General features: G+C 48.1%; 1 protein-coding gene across 2 annotated transcripts in view; it reads right to left on the bottom strand.

The window, feature by feature from the left end:
• The window catches only part of GPR20 (G protein-coupled receptor 20), a 46,170-nt gene that overhangs the window by 7,868 nt on the left and 16,271 nt on the right, over positions 1-22,031 (bottom strand). Inside the window, exon 1 of one of the 2 annotated variants that reach the window (XM_084621021.1) lies at positions 15,490-15,767. The exons of the other annotated variant lie outside the window; for it this stretch is intronic. Within the exon in view, the coding sequence (XP_084477147.1) occupies positions 15,490-15,729 (240 nt within the window). The 5' untranslated portion in view covers positions 15,730-15,767. Of the gene's footprint in view, positions 1-15,489; positions 15,768-22,031 lie in introns of those variants that run through there. 2 annotated transcript variants of the gene reach the window in all.

The raw sequence follows: 22,031 nt of genomic DNA, 5'->3' as shown, positions 1-22,031 counted from the left end.
CTCCATCCCTAAATGCCCAAAGTCATCATGCAGGGCCCTCATGGCCAGGGCTCTGTACTTTTTTGGCAGTACTAGTTGTGCTCGTTGTTTTTGTAAAGGGTCAGTGGTCATTCGGTGTAGCACTCCCTGAATCAGTTTTAGTTTGGTCCATTCTCTCAATAGTAGTTTACCCTCCGGGTTAGGTGGGACAACCGCAGCTGGGCTTCGCCCCTCCCTTTTGGCAAGTAGTGTATCACGAATGTCAATATCTTGCCGCTGGGCTTCTTGCCAGTCAGCCGCATTGAGCATGGGCAAAGGAGATTGGTCTAATGCAATATAGTTCACCGAAGCAGAAGGCATGCATTCAGGGGGCAGGCCCAAAGCTTCTGCAACACATCCCTGAAAGTCTTCACGGGCCTCTGGCTCTCGGCGACTCACACTGCAAATAGCTCTCACTCCATCTGTGGGTATCACAGCAACTTCTGGAGCCTGCGGACGCCTGGACAATGCATCTGCATCTACATTGCTTCTCCCTGATCGGTACTGAATGCTGAACTCATAGCTAGCCAAGGCGGCCACCCATCTCTGCCCTGTAGCATCCAGCTTAGCACTTGTTAACACATAAGTCAGTGGATTGTTGTCTGTCCACACCTGGAACTGAGCACCATACAAGTAGTCTCGAAATTTCTCAGTGATGGCCCATTTCAAGGCCAAAAACTCCAGCTTGTGGGTGGGATAGCGAGTTTCACTATCAGACAATCCTCGGCTGGCAAAGGCTACCGGTTTACATTTGCCTTCCACTTCCTGGTACAGGACTGCTCCCAGACCCTCCAAACTGGCATCAGTATGCAGGATAAATGGTTTGCTTGGGTCAGCAAAAACTAGGACTGGAGCATGAGTTAGGCAAGTAATGATTTCTCGAAAAGCCCTTTCACATCTCTCATCCCACCGTGGCCCAAATGGTGCAAAGGGGCCATTGTGTCTCTGCACAGGAGGCTTTGGGGACCTCCCCTTATTCTTGGACTTAGATTTGTTCTTGCTGGACTGATGTCCCCTGGTAAGATCATTCAGAGGCTTTACAATCGTAGCATAGTTTTTCACAAATCTGCGGTAGTAGCCACTAAATCCAAGGAAGGTCTTGAGTTCTCTGTAGTTACTTGGACGTGGCCATGTAGTGAGTGCTTCTATTTTATCAGGATCGGTACTCACACCTTCTTGGGACACAATGTGACCCACATACTTCACTGAGGTTCTGCAGAACTGGCATTTGTCAATTGAAAGCTTCAGACCATAATCCTCCAACCTATCAAGCACTTTAAGAAGTCTTTCTTCATGCTCCTCTAAGGTTCTTCCAAACACAATCAGGTCATCCAAATAAACTAACACTTGCAGTAAATTCATGTCTCCCACAACTTTCTCCATGAGACGTTGAAAGGTGGCAGGTGCTCCAGAAATCCCTTGGGGCATGCGTTCGAACTGATAAAACCCTAATGGGCAGATGAAGGCTGTCTTCTCCTTATCTTCTTCTCCCAGAGGGATCTGGTAGTATCCACTTCGAAGATCCAACACAGAGAACCACTGGCTTCCCAGCAAACAGTCTAAGGCGTCTTGCACTCGAGGCATAGTGTACTGGTCGACCACAGTACGGCTGTTTAGGGTGCGGTAGTCAATACACATCCGGATTTTCCCATTCTTTTTGCGGACTACCACAATGGGTGAGGCGTATGGGCTGCGGGACTCTGTAATGATGCCATTCGCAGCCAGCTCCTGAAGATGATGTCGCACATCTTCCATCTCAGAGAGAGCAATCTTCCTAGATCTCTCCCTGAAAGGTCGAGAGTCATGTAGTCTGATATTGTGCTCTACTCCTTTTGCACATCCCACATCCCACTCATGCAGTGAGAACACCTTGGATCTTTCACAAAGTTTCTTCCTCAGGCGATCTTTCCAGTCCTCGGACACTGGTGAATCTCCAAAGTCAAACTTTGCTGGGTCTATTGCCGAAACTGGAGTTTCATACTGGGGTTTTACAATCGACTCAGGCTCAAAGAGGTCTGCTATCTTTTGTCCTTGCTTCACAAAAATATCACGACTCGTTTCATTAGCAATCAGTATAGTCACCCTTTCCTGGGCTTCAGCAGGTAGGGTTATGACTCCACTGGGGACCAGCACTCCTTCAGGGAGCTCTCCTCCCATCGGCTGCTCTATCATTGCTAACGTCCCTTTACTGCCTTTCAGACAGGTACTCATGACAAGCACTTCTTGCTCCGTCCTTGCAGGCACTACTAAGGGGGTTGTGCCCGCGTACTTCAGTGCCCCAAGCGGTAGCTCAGATGTGTCCCTTTTAGCGCTCTCAATTTTCCTATAGGCTTCAGCACAAAGCGTATGGATCATCAGGGTATTCAGGTACTGGTCCCCAGCCCGCCTTCTGCAGTAATCCGCGAGTACCTTGAAGAGACTGGAGTTGGTCCCTATCAGCACAGACACATCGGAAGTCCCTTTAGGGTCAGGGCATATTAAGGCAGCTGTGTCTACCTCTTCTCTTACCCCAGCAACCTCCTCTGGGAATTCCAGGTGCACTATGACATACCCTTGATAGGGGTATTCATCCATGCTGAGGCCACATAGGCCAAGGCCAGTCAGTGACTGTATAGGCAGGTGCCTAAGCATCTGTTGGTAGAATGACTGAAATATAATAGTCACTTGAGATCCAGTGTCAAGCACTGCTTTACACTCCACCCCTTCGATCCTCACCATGACCTCTGCTCGAGGCCCTATCAGTCCTGCAGGGATCCCAGCTGGACAGTCTTTTCTGGGGGAATCTTCAAATCCTGCAGACCTGGGGGGTCCCCGTCCCCAGACCCTCTGGCAGCTACCGGATCTCTCCCAACTGATCCTCAGCTTTCCATACACTAAGGAGGGGTTTTCTTCATTACGGCACTTGGCAGCACTGTGTCCATCCTGACCACATCGGTAGCAGAAGAATTGACCTTTCCCCCTTCGCCTGGGGGGGATGGTGGCTCTAAGTGCGGGCTTCTCAATCGCCACAGTTTGAGGCTTCTTATTCCTAGAAGTCTTAACTCGGTCAACGGTACTTTGCAGCTCAGCTATCCGTTCCGTCAGGACCTGCATTTGTTGGGCAAGTTCCTCTCTGGTGCTCACCATCAGTACACTGGCCATTTGCAGTGGTGTTGTGCTGGCTGGCTCCGATGTTTGGGCTTCCCAAAACTCACTGGCAGCCTGCCTTTCTTCCTCCTCTCGGACCTCTTTTATCAGCTGGGAGTAACTTGGGGGATGTTCCCGTCGTTCTCTTAGCCGGAGATGAAGTAGAATCGGGTTCTGATACTGAGTTCCTCTTACAATTTGAGCCAGTCTGGTCTGATCCATCTGCTCAGCAGTCACTGCTCCCCTCATGACAGCTCTCTGAAGCAGTCTCTCCAGTCTCTGTATGTAGGCTGAAGCCTTCTCGCCCTTTTGTTGTCGGGAATTAAGGAACTTACAGTAGCTGTCTTCAGGGCCCTCTACGCTCCCAAAGTTGTGTTCAAGGGCCTCTAGGCAGTCCTTCACACTGACCCCAGGGTCAATGAGCTTCAGGGTGCGAATCACATCTAATGCTGGGCCGCCAAGGCTCTCTATAAGGCATCTTCGCTTTTCTGCATCTGGTACGGCCCACTCTTGCAGCATTTCAGTGGTATGCTCTAACCAGGGTTCAAACTCCTCCTCCCCAGCAAATAATCTTAACTTACGACAAGAGTCTGACTCAGCATGGGGCAGCACAACCTTTTCCAATATTTGCCCCAGAGCTTTTGTCCAATCATCAGCCGAGGCTGCAGCCTCCGAGCTAGAAGCTGCTGAGCCAGGGCCCAACAAACCTGACATATTAGCCATTATACAAACAGTAATTTCCTCAAAATATAAGCACAAACAAAAAAATATAAATTGTTTCCCAATGTAGTGGATCACTCAACAGGTGCTTGCGAGGGGTACTGACCCAGGCGATCCCGGACGAGCCCCCAAAAATGTAACCCTTCTGCCCGTCAGAGTTGGCAGCAACAAGGGCCGGGTTCAATATCTAGGGGTTCCATTCCAATAACACAATGCAAACCGGCTCGAGCCCCCACCCAGTGACCTGGGAAAAATATATACCACCCCCGCTGGGCGCCTCCAAGAGGCAATACTTCCCCTCTCGCAAGCACATAGTCTGAGTGTAGCAAAAGTCTTTTAATAACAGAGAGAAACAATGTGGCATTATGTTGGGGAAACACCACCAACAGGATTCATAACACAACCCATGAGCAAAAACAACCCCACCCCAGGCAAATTGGGGCATGCCCTTTTCCCTTTGGTTCTTGAGTCCAGCAACCCCAAATCACCCAAAGTCCCAAAAGTCCAATGCCCCAAAAGTCTCTGTCCCTGGTCAGGGCAGCCCCAGAGTTCGAAAGTTTATCGGCGGAGCTTTACCTCCCAACCTGGGTGGAAATGGGACGGGGGTAAGAGGCACCTTACGTGATCTGAAGCTGACCGCCCCATAGCTCCATAGCGGCGCTCCGCCAGCCGCCCCACGAACTCCTTCGCTCAGCTGCGCTCCGCTCCGCCAGCCGCCCCACGAACTCCTTCGCTCAGCTGCGCTCCGCTCCGCCAGCCGCCCCACAAACTCCCTCGCTCAGCTGCGCTCCGCTCCGCCAGCCGCCCCACGAACTCCTTCGCTCAGCTGCCCCACGAACTCAGCTCCACGGCCCACAAGCAGCTCCTGCCATCCACACACTGCTCCGCGTCGAACTGCTTCACCAGCCGTCCCGCAAACTGCTCCACAATATATCTGCAGGCTCCCCCACTACTTAACACAACACTCAGTGATTTCAGCTCTTAGGTGAATTCAGCTTATAGTAGGGGAGCCCCAGTGCTGGTGCACTGTCAGCCCAAAGTGAGCTCAGCAGCCTATAACTAGACTTCTAATGAAATCAAAATTAGCTCTGATATTCCACAGTGGAGAGAGGAGGAAGTGCAATCAGCATGTAAGGCCCTCACCAAGGGGCCCATGCCACCAAGTACTACTACTTGTCCCCAGCCTCTCTCCATTGACACAGTTTTGGAACCCATGACCCTTGCCTAGCGAGTGCTACTTAGTTGATGGTGAATCCCTCCATCATAACAAAAGGCCACGTACAGTTCCAAGCACAGTTCCCATAATCAGGGTAATAACAATTTATTCTTCCTGCCCCAATAACAGAGACACTGGGGATCCCACAGCAGCCAAAGTGACCATTTGGGCAGCTATGGTCTCATTCTAGGCGTGGTGGATGTGCCTATGCAAATGAGATCGGCCCCTGAAGTTCTTTTCCACAACTTGCCACACCTCACCACCAGATGTCAGGGTGGAGCTCATCCTGACACTGCTTACATCAGGAAAAACTTTTTCACTAGGAGCGTGGTGAAGCACTGGAATGGGTTATCTAGGGAGGTGGTGGAATCTTCTTCCTTAGAGGTTTTTAAGGTCAGGCTTCACAAAGCCCTGGCTGGGATGATTTAGTTGGGAACCAGTCCTGCTTTGAGCAGGGGGTTGGACTAGATGACCTCCTGAGGTCCCTTTCAACCCGGATATTCTATGATTTTATGATAGAATAACCACCAGTTTGAGGTGAGCCTGCCCTATTTCTCAGCAGTTTGTCCTGAATCTGGTATTCTCAGCTGCGACTCACTGAGGCACGGGGACAGGTGGGAACAGGGAGAAGTGCCCTGTTGAGTGTACCAGAGGCTGAGCCTTGCTTTGAGTGTCTGCTGGTGCTCTGACCTGTGATTGGGGTGCGCAGATAGAGGGTCTGAGTTCTTCAGATACAGTCAGATAGTTTCCAGGCAGTTACCTTCGCCATAAAAATAAGGAACAACTTCATTTTACACCCAAGACTCAGTCAGCTGTGTAGCAGCTTCTAGAGCTTTGTAGACATAGCAACATTAGCCTTGAGATTCCAAACCAAGCTGCTACTGCCAGGGTCCAATAGTTTAATTTTCAAATCATTCCCGACTTACCCACTATTTTAAACATATTGGTATAAAAACTATATATATGGAAACTTGGCTGATTGAAATAAGTGGTTTGAAAAACATCTGGAATACCTCAAATCAGCCTCTTGGGACCTGGGGGTTAAACCCCCCCGAGAGCATCAGCCGAGGATAATACTGAAAGCCCTGGGCCAAACGAGCTTAAAGCACATGAGATCAATGAATAAACTTAGTAATATGAGAAACTTAGATGTAAACAGAATTAACAGAACTTGAAATATCCTTGGAGTTCCCGTCAGAGAAGGTGAAATGTCCTGTGCAATCTGCAGAAAGCCTGGGAAGGTTTCTAGAAAGCCCAGTGCTCTTCTAAGTGAGCGTTGGAGCATTTGAAGAGATTCTCTACATGTGCTCAACCACTCTGCTGCTCATGAGAAATTCTTGGAAACAGAACGAGCGTTGCTTTGCCTGCAAGAAGCTCCTATTAATAGTTACCCCTGTAAAATGCAACCTAATGAGCAGAGTGGGTTGGAAATTCGCCAGGGGAACGGGTTTCCGTCCAGGAATGCCGATTAGATGCAATGCTTTGCTTCAATTTCAGCGAAGTGGCGGGCTGCTGGGGAGCCCAGACTTCTAGGTTCCCAGCTCTTTGGCAGCCTATCTGGTGGTCTGATGGGAAACTGGGAACCTGGAAGTCCTGGGAGCACTGGCTCCCAAGCTCCCTGGATTGTGGTTCTGGGGCAGCATGGAATTTCTGGGCTTCTAGGGTCAGCCCATGAGGCAGAAGGCCCTTGAACTGGAGATCTCAGGGTCCGTGGCTCTGGGGTAGCCCATGAAGGGCATGGCCCTGGAGCTGGGGATTCCAGGGGTCTCAAGGTTCACAGCTCTGGGGAAGTCATGGAGAATTTCAAAATGGTTGGGTTTTGTTCCAAATCGCGGCAAAACCAAATCTGAAATATCAAAATGCTCCATGAAACAGAATCCCCTTTCTCTGGCCTGCCCTGATGAGGAGAGCCACAAGTTTGCTGCTTTGTCTGACTCTCCCCCTGATAACTTCCTGCCACTGTGAAAATTTAAATAATTAAAAGCTAAAAAAATGCTTTAAAATGAACATTGATATTATCTGTTGAAATGATAAAAAAATAGAAATCCAGTTCTGCCCCGGCTCGATCTGAGAGTTTCTACCTGAGTCTGAAATACAGAATGACACAGTCTCTATTCCGCCTCTCAAGTTGGAACTGAGGGTGGCAATGGCATTTTAATTTATATTAAAGTAAGGACAGAATTAAACATATGAGACCAAAGGCCTAATCTCCCATGAAAGTCAAAGAAACACGCCCACTGGTGTTGGATCAGCCCCCAAGTAAGAGTCAGATACAATGCAAACAAGAGAATAAAAATGAAAAACACACCGACACAGTGATCCAAATCAGAGAAAGCAGAACACTGGAGATAGACGCCTTCAGACAATTACGGCACCAAAAATATTTCATTGTAATTTACATCAGGCAGTGAGAACAAAGCCTTGGAACTGAGACAGCCAAATTTGAATTGTTAGCTGCCCTTGGTCATGTGATCCGGTTTGCTCTTTGTCTATCATCGTTTCTACGCATCCAGTCTAGTTTTAAATGTCCCAAGTTATGAGCTTCCACTACTTCTCCTGTGCGATTTTTCTTCCTCTGGCATAGGAATTTCCAATATTCACCCTACATTTTCCTTTGCTCCAGTTTAGTTCAAGTTAGCCACTTGAGCAAAATATGCTGTAAACATGCCTCATTATCACTATAATTGAGAGTGTCATAGGTATGCATGGTGCTTTACAGGCAAATAAAATGGACATGCCCCGGCCTCGAGGAATATTGTTCATATACTGTAGATACTTGAGGCAAATCATATGGCTTGTTCACCTAGCCCCAGTTTAAAGTGAAGCAAGCTCTTGGCCTTTGCAGACCTAGTATCCAAAAGGTGGTAGGTAACCCTTTGTCTGCCAAACTGAATTTACAGTGTTGGATTTTTGTAAGGGAGAGGCCAACATGGTTGGTTTAGATCTGTTCACCCTGCCTCTGCTTGTCTCCATGGAAAAGGGAAGGATCTGTGTCGGAGAAAAGTAGATACAGGATGGCGTGGAGATGGCTTCTATTTGGCGTCCCTTGTGCCTGCCTTGGTACCAAGGTCTCAGTAACAAAGCCCAAAAGGATATGCTAAAGCAGGGGTGGCCCACCTGGGGCTCCGGAGCCCCATGCAGCTCTTCAGACGTCAATATTCGGCTCCTTGTCTAGGCACCGACTCCGGGGCTGGAGCTGCAGGCACCAACTTTCCAACGTGCCGGGGGGCGCTCACTGCTCAACCCCTGGCTCTGCAAAAGGCCCTGCCCCCACTCCACCCCTTCCCACCCCCCTCCCCTGAGCCTGCCATACCCTCGCTCCTCTCCCCCACCCCCAGAGCCTCTTGCACGCCACAAAACAGCTGATCAGGAGATGCAGGGAGGCGCTGATCGGTGGGGCTGCTGGTGGGCAGGAGGCACTGGGAGCGGGGACGGGGAGGAGCTGATGGGGGGCTGCTGTCGTATTACTGTGGCTCTTTGGCAGTGTACTTTGGTATATTCTGGCTCCTTCTCCTGCTCAGGTTGGCCACCCCTACGCTAAAGGTTTCCTCACTAGCGGGCAATGCAAAAGCCGCAAGTTGGGCCCCATGCAAAAGAGAGCTTGCACCTTCTCCAGATCAGAATTGAAATCGTTACAGGAGAGTTGTAATATAAGGTGAGTGGACTTTTATTGTTGGGTCACATTCTATTATTTTTCTACCCCCATCGCTTGGTAATATGCGTTAGGGACTGGGGAGCTGGTAAGGCAAAAACTAAAAAGCCTCCACCCATATTTTAAAAATGAGATGGCTCTGGACCAAAATCCCAGTTAATATTACTTAGTACTTTTCAGCTGTAGAGCTCCGAGGGCTTGACAAAAGGTATATTGTCCTCTTCTGTAAAATGGGGATATAGAGGCACAGAGGGGCAAAGGCCCAGATTTCTGTAGGGGTTTAAGCATTGCTGCACTCAACTTTGTAATGCCTACCTGATTTAGGAGCCTAAGTCTCATTTTTCACAAGTGATTTAGGCACAGAGGAGCCTAAGTCCCATTGGCTGCCAATGGGATTTTGGCTCCTAAGTGCCTATATCCCTTTTGAAAATGAGACTTAAGCACCTAACTCTGTTGGGCATGGCAATGCTGAGTGCAGCAATCTCTAAACACCTTTAGTAATCTTGTCCAAAGTGACTTGCTGAAGGGCAAAGAGAAAGTCAGCGGCAGAGTCAAGACTCTCCAGAGGTCTCCCAGGTCTCCTTATTCCAAACCGGGTGCACTGCTCACAGGACCATGTTACCCCTCTGGCTCAAGCACCCCTGACATGCTGGGACAGTTTGGAACTGGACTGCATCAGATCTTCGCTGCTCAGATCTATTTCTCTTTTTATCCAATTATTTTCATTTGCGTGTCGCGGTGACAGCAGAGTGGAAGCATCATAATATCATGAAAAAGCTTCTTCTCCCCCCAAATTCCTACCCATTTCTGCAGACCTAATAATTGTCTAAGTATCTGGCGTCAGCCTAACTGTTCAGTTATCGACACCACTGTCAGATACCTTATTATCAAAGGCCAGATTCAGCACCTGAGGTTGTAAGGATCTGTATGCTGTTTCTTTCTGGGGCTGGGGTGGGGAGAGCGAGCTCCCCCGGCCCCAGGGCTGCAGCAAGGGCACAGAACCTGCCCCTCCAAAAACAGTGACATTTAAATGCCTGCACATGCCCCTGGTTTCTTTAAATCTGTAGCAGGCAGCTAGGCGGGATGGGGGTTGGGAAAGGGAGAAAACAAAGGCTTAGGGTTGCTATTGTTTTCCTTATTCTGATCAAGCTCCTTGTTCAGTGTTAGAAGAGCAACTCTCTTAGCGATTCTTTATCCCTGACCCATGCCACGGGCTGATTCCATCCAGGGCCAGCTCTAGGCACCAGCAAAGCGAGCACGTGCTCGGGACGGCACATTTCCAGGGGCGGCGCTCCGGCCAGTCTTTCTTTTCGGGGCAGTTGCGCTCTCGGAGCTGCGCCACTTAGACGGGGCAAGGGCGCCGTGCCCCCGGCCGCAGCGGGAAGGGGAAGCCCCAGCCCCGGGATGCTGAGCTGCCAGGGCCCAGCCGCTAACTGGGGAGGAGAGGGCGAGTCCGGACGGGGAGCCGGGGCTGCGCTGCCTTGTGCCACCCCTTATCTCGGGGCTTCTTTGCGCGGCCGGGCCGGGGGGGAGAGGTGGGGGGGGAAGCCCCTGCAGGCACTGTGAGAAGGTGACATCGCTCCTTCCACTTCCAGCGCCGCCTGCGAGCCCCGGCCCCACCCCAGCTTGGGACAGCAAAAAACCTAGAGCCGGCCCTGATTCCATTCCATTTCCAGATAGGAAACGGACGGCTGCTTTGCTGGACCAGACCCTAAAGTCTCTTTCCCTGTTGTCAGCTTATTTCTCAGCGGTAGCTCAGCCCTGGGACTGTTGGGCCGCTCCCAGCAGGGCAGAGCTGACCACCAGGTTTTCATTCACTGCATTTTTAGTTTTGCTTCTGCAGCGAACATCGACGTCAGCCTCGTCTTTAGGGGCCTGGTCCAATGCTTAGCAAAGACCAGGGAAGTCTTTTCACTTGGCCTTTGGCTCAGGCCCTCTGATGCAAAGTGGGATGCAGAAGACAGGCAGCCAGGGGGAATGAACCAAGCTCTGTTGTAGCAGCACGTGCACCGTTAAAGGGTTATTTAGCGGCATGAGCAGACAGGATCTCGGCACGGGGGCACAGAGTGAGGGAACGAGAGAGCCACATGGTGCGACAGCCAAGACCGAAAAGAACATTAACAAACAAGCCAGAGCGTAATTCAAATAAACAGTCGAAGTTAATGCTTCAGCTTTTCCCCGTCTCACAGCCCTGAATCTGAACAGCTGGGCTAATTCCTACCCACCTCCTGCCTTCGAACGTTACCCAGCTCTCTGGGAACGGCTTCGGCGTGTGTTTAGCTTTGCAGCCACTCTGTGTTTAAATTTCCTCCAGTGATTTATCATCTTATTTATAAACGAAGGGTTAAACCCGCTCTCTTTCCATTTAAAATGGTCAGATCCGCGTGCTGGCAAGTTCCTGCTCAACTATGGCTCAAACTGGCCAAATATGGTATTTTCTGTAGACAGAGCACAGCTTTTATGCCATGTGTATCTCAGTGAGCTTGGAAAGGATGGCTATGCTGCATACTGCCAGCAGAATACCCTGAGTTCAGAACTGTTCAGAAGAAAGGAAACTAGCTAAACAAATCCAGGGGGAAGCTCACAGGCTTTGTGGAATGTGCTGGTTTTTCTAGGGGACAGTTGACTCCATCACTAAAAGACCCATCACTAAGTGGCACCCTCATTGGCATTCTCAGCAGAAGCTAAGGTCTGAAGGCACCAGAGCGGCTGAAGGGATTTAGGCCCCTAAAGATGCAGATGGACACAGTGAGATTTTTAAAAAGTGCTTAACTCCTATTGAAACCAGTGGGAGTTAGGCACCAAGATGCTTTTGAAAATCTTGCCAGGTACCTAGCTGCATCTTTTGGTGGCTAGAATCTCTTTAAAAATCTGTCCCTGACTGATCACAATCAGCCCTAGTCTGGCCCCCATCATATCACAGTTGAGACAGGTAGGCTGGGGTTGAATGGGGGAAAGTTGCCTTTACCAAGCTCAGTGTCCACTCTGTGGCTGGAGAATTTCAGTACTCAGGAACATCAGTTCAGCACTTTTCACATTTGTTCACATTTATTACCCTCTCTCATAGAAAACACTGTTACGCCAGCATCTGGCTTTCAGAACGAAACCCTGCAAATCGAGGATGCTGCAGTTAAGGTTACGCACACCACACTAACTCTAGTCAGGTGTGTTCTTTCACCCAGAACGCTGGTTAGGAAAAAAAACCCTGTTTCAAGTCTTTTTTAAAAATTAGACTATGTCTGCAGAGAGGACAATTTTCAAGCCCTCATAACTTAGTCAAATCAAACCCCCGCCCCGGCTTTTTTTTTTTTTTAACCAGACCTCTCCAATGAATTTCTTTTCTGTTAGGGCTATTTCCATGCCAAATGCAACTTTCCCCAGTTGCCAAGCTTCCTCGGTACGTTGGCATTTAGAGCTCTTCAAAAAAGTCACCAGGGTTTTATAAATGGGGAAGTATTTTGTTCAAACTTAAGGAAAAAGCAAGGCCCTGAAAGTTTTGTTCTGACGGGCGAAAAGTTTGGAAGTTGGAAAGTAACTGAAAAGGGGGTTAGAATGGAAGTACTCATGGACCTTGAATTATTATCCACGCTCTCTGCTGGCACACTGGGGTTTGAACTGCAGCCTGCCAGAGCTAAAAGCATGACCTGCTACAACTTGAGCTAAAGAACCAAACTTCTGTAGCTTGTGGCTTTAACAGCTCACCGGCTCTGCGGATCAGCACCAACACACACTGAGCGGTGGGTTACACATGCATACAGGTGTATACAGTTCCTGCTCCTCAGAGCTTGCAGTCTAGGGCTAGGATCCTGTCAACTGACCCACAAGGATGCAGGATCCTTCACGGATCACATTGCAGGAGCATCCCCTCAGAAAACTATACCTATGTTCCAGCAATTATATATCCTAACGTCCCATCAGTGTCATGCCAAAGACCTAAAGGGATTTTTGTCAATTACAGAAGGCAAATTCAATTTTTCAGAATTATTTTTTTAAAGTGTAATTGGGCCATTCAGTTGGGCACAGATGCATTCTTTCTGAAAGCAGGCTAGAAGCTGATGCTCTGGCGAAATATCAGCAATGCTAGACACTCTGGAGACTCTATTTAAAACCCGGAAAGAGCTGCACTCCTTCAGCCCTGTCATTGCTCAAGCATGGAAAATATGGACTGAAGCTTGTGAAAATACAAATCTGCATACTAGGAAATATTCAAGGGCTTGTCTATTACTATGTTTATTTTGCAGTGGTGTAACTCCACGGACTTCAACAGTTACGCCTGATTTACACCAGTAGACGTGAGGGAAGAAGAAGACCTATATATATATAGAAATATGTCACTTGCCTGTCACTAAATATACACACACAATGGTCAGTGCTGTTATGAGTTTATTCTTATCACGAATCAGAAATGGTTACATTACCCTGGTCGCCTGTCTCAGTGCCAATAAAGCCTTCAAGCCACCACAGACTTGTTCATGCCATGTTTTAGAGAAGAGTTGCTCCTGAAATGTTTAGACTTTTCAAACATCTTATTGGTGCCATAGTATTTTGTATGTCCCTCTTCCTGTAAAGCCTTAGGTTGAGCGGTACATTTTCATATCTGTACAAATGATCTATTAAGCTCTCCCATTGTGATTTGGAAGGTTCAATATCTCACAATCTGCCAGAGCTAGAAACAAACACCATCTATCGCTGAGAAGCATTGGAATGACACATCTCCAGTGGACACCATGTTCGTCTCTAGACCGGAGATTGTGTGGGAATACAGACCTCATTGATCCAGGACTGAGATCTGTCAGTCCCGGTCGAGGGATCAGTATAACCGGGGGAAAGTCCATGTCTGTGAGGAAGACAGGCCTTTTTGTAACAGGATCTTTATTATTTTAAAAAAGGGGCCGCGTTCAGAAAGAAGCTCAGAGATTTTGAATGCTAATAGTACACCTGGGTGAGATGGATTAGTGAGCAGAGGCGAGAAATACATCTTACATCATGCTGTCCATCATCTCTGTATCTCTATTACGTAGTAACTCCCTACAAGAGGCAAAAGACATCTGTGCAGTACCTTTTTGAAAGGGAAGGTTCTTTTATTTGAAAGACCTCTGAGCCATGAGCCATTTGTGTATTAAGGTGAAGTTCTGCTCTTTATTTTTCCTCCAGCTGCCTGGCTGCTCTTAGATTTGACAACAGGCCTGAGCAGAATTGGCTGGGGCTATGAATGGCAGAGCCTTTCAACAGGGAGTTATGTTTGGTCCCTTAACTTTCTCGCCCAGGGTTACGTGCCAAACAAAGGCAGACCTATGAGAATCACTCCATCAGCATGTCATCCAACATATGACTTCCCCACATAGGCTTCCTTTATTTTAGTCATTGCCACTAGAGAGAACACTATTGGCCACTCCAGAATTTGGTTCAAATGCTGAGTGAAAGTGCAGAGGACAAAGTGTACACTGCTTCTCCTGAATGCTAATCAAAATACTTCAGAATAGCAGTTTCATCCCTTGATCTCCAAGTGTTTTGCGAGTACCCTTATTCTCTGTCTACTGACGGGGAAACCGAGGCACATAGCAGGTTAGTGGCATACATAGAAAGAAACTGCACATTTTATGACTCCCAAACAACTGCCCTTTCCATTGGACTGGACTTTCTTGCTATTTCTCTCTCTGTAGATCGATAATAAAGGTTTCACAGGAAATAAACGTTTGCTTGGTTGAATTCTCAAATGTCTGAGTCTCGACTCTTTTTAGTGAAATTTTCACCTCTTGTTCTATAGGATTTTAGCACTAGACACGTGCCAGGCTCACTGCAATTCCGACCAACTGTATGGGCTTTGCAAGTTTAATTTTCCCTGAGGAAAAGGTTTGAAATGAGCAACGGATCGAGTATTTTACCCCAATTTCCCACTAGTAGCAGCCATATCAAAAGGGCATGTCATATGACCATGCTAAAGTGTTTCTTCTAATAGTGACCTAGGCACTTTATTAAAAGAAGGAAAGCTGCATTGTTCTGAAAGATTCTCTCACTTTCTGCTGCGCCGTCAAGCTTAGACCTGCACCATTCTCCAGCCCTCAGCAAGCCTAGCTTTCTGTGCCATGTGTGAAGAGACAATGCACAGAGCAGCATGGCCTTCCTACTTTTTAATCTGTGTAAGCCAACTTTAACAAGAATTCAAGTTTAACAACCAAATACAGACCCAAAGTAGTGACAGATGTTAATGGCGATGTGATGCCTTTCACACGAGCAATGCAAAACACTTTGTAAACCTTAAATAATTCTCACTGTGAATTAGGTAAATTCCCTGTGAAGTAGATAAATACGGTGATACCATTTTACAAACTCAGCTGCAGAGAAGTTCAGGGGATGTGCACAAGGCCACACAGAACAGTCAGGAACAGAGTCCGGCCAGGACTCATTCCCCCTTCACGGGCAATGAGTGACTCAACCAAAACCAGAGAGTTACTGCAATGGGAAAATCAAGACCAGGAGAGCTTATATACCCCACTGTTTAGAGTGCACTACATCTGCACCTCTCCTCCCAATCCATGGACGATCTGAGTTGGCTACAGCTGCCTGCTATGGGACTCTCAAACTCATAGCACTGGATTGCTGAGTTCAGTCCCCCGGAATGACCAAGCAGAATTGATTCACTTACTCCAAACCTTTTCTGAAACGACTTCAGTCATTCTCCCTGACTAATAACTGATCATTGTTCATCAGAGCAATAATTATTATGTGCTGCCTCAGAAGTGACAGGCTGACTTACCTCTGATCTGCTTTCCTCTTTTGCCTTTACAGAAGCCCTGGTTAAGAAAATTCCCTGGTGGAGCTGAACAATATCCCAAAAGGAGACATCGGTTATGAGGAGCAGAACAACTGGAGTGACTACAGAAGATGAAGAAATGCCTAATCTCTCTCTCCCCTCCCCCCACCTCCCTAAATATAGCATTGAAACCAAGAGGAAAAAATATACTAACAAAAAAATTCCACTTCTTGCCTTCAGCATTCAGAATTTCTTTGCAAGCATCTGGCTTCTCGCCCAAGTCTGTCTGAAGTTTATGAAGTGTTAGAAATGTTGGAGAGGACTTAAGACCTTCCCTGTGATACTAATGCCTAAGCATCTCTACTCAATAAATCTCGGTGTCCATTGCCATGGGGTAGCTTTCCTATCTCCATAGGGGAGATGAGCTTCCCCGCCTTGGTACAAATCAGGAGACATATTTTTTGCTTCAGGGTGTAAGTCAAGTTTTAAATTGCCTTTGTCTAGTCTCATTGCTCTTATCAAGATCTCCAAGAGCTTCCTCCTCCGCTGGTGAATTCAGGGGACAGGCGAGAGGTCCTGCAGACCATCTTTTGCACTTTCATTAATATAGATACCATCTGACATACTGCTTTGTTCCTGCCAAGCTCTCATACAGAGCCTGAATCTCTACCAGGGGCTGGGCATGGTACGAGGAGGACACATTGGGGGAGCAAAAAGGGAGGAAGTTGCCTAGACAGGGACTACTGTGTCTTACAGATTTTGGGTGCTACCACATTGCAAACGATAAATAATTTTTGATCTAATCTGTGGAATCTGCTGGCATTTTGAAGTGCCAGATGACTTGCGTGCCATGGTTTGGGAAGAAGAAACATCAATAAATGCCTTCCCTTTTCAAAATCCTACTCATTGGAACAATGGTGTTGATAGAAGTTTAGACAGCTATCTGCCTAGTGGCAAGTAGCTCATAAGTTAGATCAGTAGAGAGTCAGGACTCCTGGGTTTTGTTCCCATATGTATGAATTTATCCAAGCTACTTAACATCTCGGCACATCAGTTTACGCTTCTGAATGATGAGTTTAATTACTGTTCATAAACGGAGTTGAGATATTCGAAAGAGAGGCACTATATCAAATACTATGATTAGCATGATTGCAGAGTCTTAGCTAACCAGCTGCAAGCTTTTCAGACACTGAAAGGAGTGAGCAGATTGGCACCAGTTGAAGACAGGCCAAAAAGTGGTTAGAAGTTTCACCACAGAATCAGTCTCAGTAGCAGTGGTTTGATAGCTGGATTATTATGATCTGTTCTGAGTTTTGGTCAGACCTGGCTAAATAAAGAAACCCAGTTCTCATTACATGTGCATGTATTGTGAATGTCCAACTCCTCTTTGACACTGAATGCAGCAAATGAGAGGGTGTCGTTTCCACAGGGAGTTCACCAAACAAACCATCCAACCCATTTTATTGATAATAGTAACTAAGAGCTTCTTCCTGAAACAGTGCCAACGCAAGACAAGCCTCCCAAGGCAATGGTCGCAGAGCGTGTCTGGAGTCGCTTCATGGACACTACCCCAGTAGCCCCTTTGACTGTAATACAGCCTCTGGGCAGGGCTAGGGAATGTTGATAAAGGCAGGAGCATCTACATAGCCTTGCCCCCTTGTCCCATTCCCACCCATCCCTTGTGCACGTTGCTGTGGGGGCACTAATCTGAGGAGCATGGAATGTGTATGGCACCCCGCAGACCCCCCTGCTACGGAACAGAATTTCACCCGCCATTGGGGATTTCATCCACAGCTGCAGAGGCAGGAATCACCTCAGTCATGAAAATTAACACTAACGGTAAATGTAGTGTCAAATATGATTAATTACGAAGCTGTTTTCTTCAGTGGCTGCCAAATTTCGATATAAATAGCTTAATGCAATATTTGAACACCGTGTGTAGACGCACAATAGAACAAACGGGGGAAGGCTGGGACACAGCCAATCAGCATGTCACAGGTTCATTCAAGGGAGATTGAACTTTGGGTCCATATGCCAGGCCCATAAATAGACCAATGGTAAACTCAGCCCACCAGTGTCTCACTGGAGCAGTGGTTATTAGAGAAGGTTGGTTGACCACACTTTCTGGAATGTTGTCATCCTTGGATCTTTCCCAGGGAGCCTCAGGCTGAACTTTGTGTGGTTCTGTGTTATTCTTTAATTGTCTATTTTTGGTTTTCCCCATAATCAGGAACAGGTTCTCTGTCCCTATTTCTGGAACATACTCCCTGACCTCGGGAGCTTTCCAGTTCAGTTAGCCTTCCCATCCTGAGCTCCAACACAGCTTTCCTTCTGGACACCCACGTCACTTGCGTGCGGCGAAATCCCAGGGACTTTAAAAGCAAGCAGCCTGGCAAGGGCTGCATGAATCATCTCTTCCCAGCTAATCATTGGACTGATGCAGGAGCTCGCATCACACTCTCCCACCATCTTCTCCACCAAGGCTCCATCTTCCATGCTGGCATGCAATGGAATGAAGAGTACAACAGAGAAGTGGTGAACCCATGGAAACAAAGCAAATACTTCATTCTCCTCTATACAGGCTGTGATGGGAACGTAACGGAGACCTTCCAGACATGCTCTTGCCCTAGAGAGTAAATCTCAAGTTAAATGTGCTGGGAGGGCTTCTTTCCAAAGTCCTGGTCAGGGAGAAGGAGGGGATTTTTCTCCCAGGGTGTTCTCTTGATATTTGTGTTCTGTTCACCTGCTCATTGACTGGGTGGCTCCCTGCTTTGTCCCCCATGCTGACTTTGCATGCCACACAGCTGCTGTACTCCCATCCCTAGCACATGGGTTAAAGAGAGCTTTCCCTGTTGTCACATACTCTCCCTCAGTGCTGAATTTAGAGTTGTAGTCACAGTGGCAACAGCTGGAACATTTCAAGTGGCCTGTGAGTCTGTGCCGAGCATGATGTGTCGAGAGGCAGGTTTCCCATGGCTGCCTGTAGGCCTAGCCAGATGCTGCAGTTAAGGTGGAGACGGCCTAGCTGGTCTATGAGCCAAATGCTGGTGCAGGCACAGCTTTCACTGACTACAAGGAGGCATGGGCACAACTCAAGGGCAGCATCAGGGCCACTGTGTCCCTATTTTCAGTCATTTATAATTGTCTCAAAAAAACAAAAAAATGCCAAGCTTGTGGGCTGGAATTTCTCACGCTTGCTCAGATGGATATGTAGTGATGTAAAGTACTGTATAATGTGTTCAAATGTTTTAGGTGGGAAAAGGTACTAGTTAAACCTAAAACAACATATTGGAGACAGTGGGGTATTCAGGGTAGGGCACAAGACTGAGAGGCAGGGGACCTGGAGTCTATAGTCACTTATCTGCTTTGTGCCTCAGTTTACCCTTCTGTAAAATAGGGACAATGCTGCTTATCCAAGTGCTATGAGGCATGAGATGAAAAGTGTCATTATCTTAATTACACACGCTCACTGGAGAAACAGTATAAAATGAATGAACTTCTTTAACATTATAATTCTATTAGCAGCATAGAATGTACCAGTGCCCAGAACTGCGTGGTCACATAATGAAAGATTGTACTGTAGTTAGTGATGGCCCCTGACCAAATCCCCAGATCAAATCCCCATGAACTTTGCAGGAGCCTGGATCTGGATCGCAGGTTTGTGGCGCTCTCTTCTCTGTAATAAGCCAAACCAAAATCCTGAATCTGACCCTTTCCTGGACTTTTGACACAGTTAGATCTGGATTTCATGGGGTTTTTAGGGTTCAAGAAGGTGTTCCTCTTGCTGTCGGGCAGGGGAAGGAGTCCATATCCAGAGGACCCTTGGCTCCGGTAAAGGGCTCTCAGGCAGTAGTAGAACCAGTCTTGTGGTTTAAACTGAAATGATCAGTGGGGTTTTCTGTGGAAGAATAATTGATTGAAATCAAACAGTGGGAACGATACTGGTGTGTCTAGTAGCAACTTCTCTATTAGTTATGTGCAAACTGGTTCAGGAAAAAATGAGCCCCTCCCTCTCCAATATGTAGCAGTTCCTCAATTACCGATCCTGATAGACCAGGCCCTTCATTTTCTTGGTCAGCCAGGGTGGTAGTACCATGCAGTGAATTTGGCACAGGACTGAGAATCTGGAGGACTGGTGTTAGTTACGGTTGTGAATCCTGACACTGATTTGCTGGAAGACTGTGGACAAGTCACCGTAATGCTGCTCCACCCTAACCATCCCCGTCTGTAACATGGGGATAATGCTATTTTTATCTGCAGATCTCAAAGCACTTTGCAAAGGGAGGCAAACTGCAAAGTATTATTCTTTGTTCAACTTCATCAAACAATAGAGGGGGAAAAATAGGGTCATTTTCTTCCATTGCCCACAACTTACAAGAACTTCCTTCCTTGTGAAACATGAAGGAGGAACCTGCAGCGATAATGGAAATGTTTTCTCAAGTGTTTTGGTCCCATCATGTTTACATCAGAGTTGACGAGGGAAACGTATTTATTTCCCCACACTCCAGCAGCAGCAGCGGAGAAGGGCTCTGTGATTGGAGAGCAATCCTTGGACAGGAGTGTGGGAACATTTTCAAAAGGGCACTGAACAAACCGTTGGCTTCAGTTCTAATCCGAGGGACGGAGTGTAGTGGAGAAGGGGCGAGATTCCACCAGGTGACAGCCTGATTTCCTGGAGAGTGTACCCTCTGCTCACAACCCCCCCGGCCTAACTCGTTTACCTGCAGCAAAGAGAGGGGGATGCGAGTCAACCTGATCATGGAGCGCAGGATGCCCAGCTCCGAGAGAGCTGCTGGCTGTTCTTTTGCTGTAATGATTATTGGAGGGGACTCGGAGTCAGCAATCCTGGCTCCTCCTCCCAACTCTGACACGGGCCGTGTTCACGTTCTGGGAGAGGATTCTGAAGGGTTCTCATTTTATTCAGGCTGGTTCTCCCCCCACCCCCTTCATTTGGAGGCTCACGCTCCTTGGGAACTGGGCCCAGTTGTCTGAGGGGGAGCCTGATGCAAGAGTGGAGAAGGGCCAGATTTACCCCTCCTGTCCCTGGCTGGCTCCGGGGGAGTTACGGCAGGGAGGACGTTAGCTCACAGTGATTGCAGCTGAGGAAAAGGGCTAAAATTCATTGCTCAGGCAGACAGCTCTTGAATGCCACGGGGTTTTGATGGCCAGTAAAGTCCCTCCAGGGGCAAATCGAGGTTTACAGGATCAGGGAAGCTGGAAGGAAGCGTCTGCATGGGGGCCTGACGTTTTGGGTCCCCTGAAGTATTGTTGAGCCCAACTTACTTTCAATCCACCACTGCCACTGCGTGATCGGAAACCAAGCTCTGCTTCCCAGCCTCCCGTGCTCGATTTTGAACGACAGCCCTAAACCTAACATGCCACAGGACGACAATGACTTGTACTGCAGCTGGTAGCCGGCTGTCAGATCAGACATAACCCATCAGGGCTGGTGGCTCAGACAGGGCCAAGACTTGCTCAATCAAACTCTACCCTGGGTTACACCTCCGCCTCCTGCCTCCCCTGCATGCTGTTCTACAAGGGGACCTGTGACGGTGTGCCCTGCCACACCCCAGGTTGCGGTGCTGAGGTGGCTGCCACTGGGAGAGCAGCTCCTTGGCTACATCACGCACCCCGTGTGCCAGGCTAGTGCTCACCCCTGCTTGGAGGTGGCTCAGAACTAAACCCTGGAGCCAGCCCCACAAGCTCTTGGGGTCGGGAGAGATTCCGATTCTAAAACGAGATGCAGATTTTACATTGGTCCCCTAGCTATATCATGGGCTGAACCAACATGTTAGAGGGGGTTCAGATTCCGGATCCAGGTCTTAAATATTTGCTTCAGGCTCATTGCCAGCTATGGCGTTTGCCTCTTTGGGTTGGCCGTCTCAGATCGGACCAGTGAGCATCTTGCCTCCAGAAGGTGCCTGATACCTGGGAATTCAGAAGGACGAAACACCCTCTTCCTCCTCCTATACAGTAACCCAGCAGGCCAACTGTGCCAGGCCATGCTGCACACTGCGGAAATATTCCTTCCTGACTCCTGCTCTGAAGCATTTTCGTCATCGACCATTGTTATTGGTATTGTAGTGGTGACTAACGGCCTCCAATCAAAGATCACAGTTCCATTGTGCTAGGGGCTCTACAAAAATACAGGGAAACGGCAGACCCTGTCCCAGCGAGCTTACCACCTGTGTTTATAATTATACAGAGCAGGTGGGTGGAACAGACAAACGGGTTGTGGGGGAGATGGGGGATGAGGTAACAGTAAAATGAGCTTGTTTTACCCAAGAAGCAGGACTCAGCTCACCACCAGCCTAGCTGTTTTAAGCAGCACAAGATTCTAGCTGTGGATGAGTCGGGCTCTAGTATTTCCTCATGTTCTAAGAGCTCCGGTTCCCAAGGGTTTGAATGGACCAGAAGGGGACAATTGCTTTTTACCCCCATAGAATGAAAGGTGGCTTTTTGTTGAAGTCACCTTCCTGATCTTAATTCCCTCCCAAGGACAACCCACCCTTCTGGCTGAAGCATCATGGAAGCTGAAAATGGAA

Source organism: Lepidochelys olivacea (assembly GCF_965140295.1).
Source record: "Lepidochelys olivacea isolate rLepOli2 genome assembly, chromosome: 2".
Taxonomy (NCBI): domain Eukaryota; kingdom Metazoa; phylum Chordata; order Testudines; family Cheloniidae; genus Lepidochelys; species Lepidochelys olivacea.
The sequence above is the reverse complement of the archived record's forward strand: the minus strand, read 5'-3'. Positions and strand labels throughout refer to the sequence as shown.